Consider the following 5,050-nt stretch of genomic DNA (forward strand, 5'->3'; position numbering starts at 1 on the left):
ATGCGCCCATTGGGAGCTCTGGGTGCGCTGCATGTGTCTCTGCTGGTGCTGCTGGCGCAGGAGATCCACAAGGCCAGGGATGGAGAACCGGAGAGGACCGTGCACCGGCTGTCATTTCTGGACCGGGCCACGGGATACCATCTGCCAACCTACATGATGCACCTTTACCGGAATTTCAGGTCAAACTTTTCCAGGTCTGTGGACGCGCTGGAGCAGGACGCGGCGAAACAGGCGGACACAGTGAAGAGTATGGTGGCGAAAAGTAAGACATTTTCTCTATTCCTTCACCTACGGATGATCGGCGATGACAAAATACCGAAGGAAAGAGGGGGGGAGTTTTTGGTGCCTCGGTCAGACTCCGATGTCTCTTGTAGATGTGAGGTATGTCGGATCAAGTGTCGCCCTGTCATCGCTGCGCGCCAGACGACCTCAGAGCGCTTCAATCCACATCCAGCCAATAACCATGCAGGGATCCGCGTGTGAAAAGACCGGTTTTGGTCTAATTCTCAAAGCAAACCTCCTCTTTTTTAAATAGGTGATGTTGATTAGACGCCTAGCCAGACGTCCCCCCCTATACAAATCTCTTGTTAAGTCAAATCAACAATTTCTCTTTAGTTCTTTTTCACACTTGGCCTGATTAGATTAGAGCGCAGGGCTTAATGGTGGCACAAGCAACCAAAAACTCCCTGCTGCTGAATCCAATTTCACGTCGCTGGGAGGTGTTACCGTTTTACCTGTTTGTTTGAGCGGGGATATGCAGAAGTCCGGAGAAACAGGGCAGGGTCGAGTGATTGGTTTCGGCCTCTGTGGCTTGGTTTGAGTGGATTAAAAAGCAACGCGCTTTACGCCTTTGATCAGGAGCCACGCGCATTTGAGCCAGTGCACCGAGCAGCTCATCTTTTAAGCTTTTAGATTAATTTGAGCCACGCCCTTGAATCACAATGACTCAAATTAAAGGTACGATCCAGCTGCATTATGGACTTCAAGGCATCTGGTTTCTTTTTTCTTTCTTTTTTTTTTCCAGAAATCCTCATCAACAAAAGCATTGATCACACAGATGAAGTTATCTTTGGGATTAATTGTTTCATTAGGGAATTAATGTAATCACCAATGAAACGCAGATGGCTCAATATGATAGGAAACATCTGAACATATTTATGCCAGGGCTGCATGATTGCATTATGATGCGCATTAAATCAACTGAAGTCGATGATGTGAATGTTCTTCTTAACAATAGTGATCTTTTTCTTGGTCTGCCCCCCCCCCCCCCCCCCCCCCCCCCCCCCCAACCTGTTCATCTTCAGTTCCAGAAGTTTGCAGTACACTGATTGATTTTGGTGATTTCTTTCCCCTTGGTTTTGTGCTTCTGACTTCCACCATGTGACCAAAAAAATTGTGAAATAATTAAGGTTACAAAATATAACTTATCTCCGTTAGTCCAGGCCTACATGATTGTGGGTGAAGACAAGGGACAGACACACTAACTGCATTTTTGTTCAGACTGTGGGAATAAACTGGAGTTCCTGGAGAAAACCCACATGCAGAACAATGAGACAATGCAAACTGCTGTGACTCAACTTCTTGCTATTAGACTGTCCTAACCACTCCACCGGCATGAGATTCATGTATGGTTGCTATTTAACATCAAAGCATTTAATTATTAGAAAAACAAAAGCCATAATTTCTTTTTTGGTACCATGTGTCAGTAAGATATGAGTCTGTAATGTTGTAGTGAAAAATATCAGTTGTTAGATAGAACACCTACTCCATGCATATTTTAATAGTTTTCTTCCTTCACTATTTCAGGTTTGACATACAGAGAGCAACACTGGGTGGCGAGCTTTGACCTCCATGCCCTGCTGGCCGACAGGCACATCCAGGCCGCAGAGCTGAGACTGAGGCTACCGCAGACGCCCAGCGCTTCCACAATTACTGTGGAGGTGTATCACCAGCGTGGCCATGTGCAGGAGCTGGTGGAGCTGCTGACCGAGAGGTCGCTGGTCACTTCAGCGCAGAGCTGGAAAGTGTTCAACATGACGAGTCCTCTCTTGAGCTGGCTCAGGCGGAAATCCGCGGCAAGAAATCGACGGAGGCTGGCGAAAAGGCGAAGAACAATAAGGAGACAGAGAAGTCCATTTATTGCTGATCTGCCCCTTCATGTGGCAAGCTCGAGAAGGGAGCAGGATGTGAGTGACCGTGCCTTGCTGGTCATCTTCTCACACACAGGGACTGATGAAAAGTCAAAGACGAAAGCGAGCTTACTCCACACAGCTGAACAATCCAAGTTCTTGTCGCCTGCTGATATCAAAAAGGCTTTTTGGCCAAAGAGGCGCAGGAGCAAACGGGGCCAGAGAGAACACACCTTAAGAAGCTTACAGGTGTCCAAAAAATGGAGTGAGATGTCCTTCTGTCGCAGAGTGGACCTGGAAGTTGATTTTAACCAAATAGGCTGGGGGTCCTGGATCATCTTCCCGAAGAAATATAATGCATACCGCTGTGAAGGGTCCTGCCCCGGCCCGCTAGGAGAAACCATGAATCCAACGAATCATGCTTACATGCAGGTGAGTTGAACTGTTGGGTAAGAACCCGTCACACTATGATGTGTACTGACATCAGTCGAGCAGAGAGTTGGAATGGCTTTGCAGTATTTGAAGCTTTGTATGATTAACCACACAAGGAATCGAACCAATTGTTTGAATCAAAAGAAGAAGTAATTCTCAAGGTATTGCAGAGGGTCAACTGGTCCGACCAGTGTTTCAACAGGTATTCCTGATTGTGTCATTGACCCACTTGACAAAATGCTTACGAAGCTGGTCCATAGACTGGAAGGTCACTTCAGTACATACAGTAGAGGTTTACATTACTGTACATTATGCAGCTGTAGGGGGTCCAAAGATGCCAGATTGTATCCAAAACATTGCTACTTGAACAGAGGTGCCACATTCATTTTACATCCAGGATCACATACACCCCGATTTGATTTTCACTATAAAATAATAGTGGAAAAGTTCTTAAATACAATAGTTTGCAAAAGTCTACATTTATACATGATTTTTAACGACATAAACCAAATGCTAAAATTGCTACATCATGGTAAATAAAGTAAAAACATGGATGTCCTCAGCATCCGGGGCTGGTTTGTGCCCATAGTTCAGATCGTAGATAGATCATGATGCCAGAGAGATTGTCCACCGTCTCCAGGTTGACTGAAGGTGGGTGATGCAGCAGGACAAAGGTCTTGAAGCGGAAAGGACATTTATCTTAGTATCTACAACAAGTTACAATTATGAGAGGCTCAGTGAAACCTAACTGAAGCACATGTGAAGATATATCCATTATATAACGCCATATGTATTAACTAAGACACATCGTGTCTTTCGATATTAGTGACTGTAATGTCGGTGAAATCACATTTTACCACCATTTAATGCAGAAAACTTGATCGTTCCTCATGCCACTGTTGAACAAGTTAACTGAAAACCAAACACAAGACTGACCCATAAAATGAATAGTTTCAAAACCCACAATCATTTTGCGATTGATCAAAATCCTCTGTTTGGCCATCTTTTTCCAGAGCCTACTGAAACATTACTACCCCGACAGAGTGACGTCCCCGTGCTGCGCGCCGACCAAGATGAGCCCGCTGAGCATGCTGTACTATGAGAGCAAGGAAATGCTCCTTCGGCACCATGAAGACATGATTGTGGACGAGTGTGGCTGCCAGTGACCGCTGCAACCGCCTCCAAGCAGTTTAAAGTCAATGAAAGACTAAAAGAAAACACTTAACCAGAAGGGAAGAAGTTGAAAAGAAAAAAAGAAAGAAAAAAAAAAAAAGCTCTTTGAAAAGTTGTGCACTCAAACATTGTTTCTGAGAAGCATAGCTTTAATTTGTGATGTGGACCCCAGTGTGTGTTTTTGAAGCAGTGATGTGTGAAGATGTGCTGAAATCAACAAGAACGTTCTGCTGTTTAAACTCCTTAACTTATCAGGTTTATCGGGATAAACAGATTATGTTGGTAGCGTTGACTGTTCCAGCACTGTTTTTATGGTATGTTATGTATGTGAATAACTGTAACGTAATGTTTATTTATTGTAAATATTTAAAGTAATGTATTTATGTATATTTGGTGGAGTGAATATGAATATTGATATGCTACATTACATGTGGACACATGAGCTTTTTAAAGCTACATACCACTTACCTATATACCCATATAATTTATGCCTTTGTCACTCATAAAAAATATATCTTTACATACATATACTATATCTACGGAGCCCCTCTAGCCTCGCAATAAACATCATTATATTTAGTTAAATCTACAATCCAAGGACTATAATACATTTAGATGGCTAGTTCAGATTATATATCTACATTAAAATTCAGATAGTGCTTGTTTACATGTGTGACTACATGTGACACGCATAGCACAAAAGAGGAAGTTATTCTAGATGTTCAATGTTTCATTCATCCAAAGCCTGAATTCCCCTCACATTCAATATAAAGCGTTGCGCAGGACAGTAATATCCAGCAAAACCTGAAGTGGCGGGTGGTTTTTGACAAAGCTAAACTATGTTCTATTCTTCTGAATCCAGAGAGCTCTTTGTACTTTTGAATACACACTGACTGACCAGGATTTTTCCAGAGTCCTGGGCCATGTTGGCAGTCAAGCTGAGCGCAGATGACAAGGATCCAACGGTGAGACAACATTTAACTACTAGTAGACATCAGAATCAGGCAAAAACTATTTTGTAATTTGCATTTTATCTAACCAGCATAGGAATTATGGTTAACCTGCAACTAATATGACTAATGTTAAACCAGATGAGTCATATTTAAGTAGAAATTAAACGTTTAGTCATGATCTTAACATGGTTGTAAATAACAACCATGTTAGAATTATATTTAAATAAGCTTCCAAAACAAATGTTTTTTTTTTAAAGTGTAATTTAAAAAACAAATCAAACAATAATTTGTATATGATAGGGAGCGTTGGTTTTTACGCATGGTCACGGTGAGGTCTGCGCTCTTTACGCGCAGCAGTGACGC

The 5,050-nt window shown here is 42.6% G+C and overlaps 1 protein-coding gene across 1 annotated transcript; it reads left to right on the top strand.

The window, feature by feature from the left end:
* ndr2 (nodal-related 2) lies at positions 1 to 3,727 on the top strand (the record flags this gene model as incomplete). The annotated part of the gene is made up of 3 exons (XM_080517072.1): positions 1 to 262; positions 1,807 to 2,561; positions 3,575 to 3,727. The coding sequence occupies 3 exons, from the start codon at positions 1 to 3 to the stop codon at positions 3,725 to 3,727; spliced, it is 1,170 nt and encodes a 389-aa protein (XP_080373198.1).
* Between the last annotated feature and the right edge of the window lie 1,323 nt (positions 3,728 to 5,050).

Source organism: Blennius ocellaris (genome assembly GCF_963422515.1).
Source record: "Blennius ocellaris genome assembly, chromosome: 21".
In the NCBI taxonomy this organism is placed as follows: Eukaryota; Metazoa; Chordata; class Actinopteri; order Blenniiformes; family Blenniidae; genus Blennius; species Blennius ocellaris.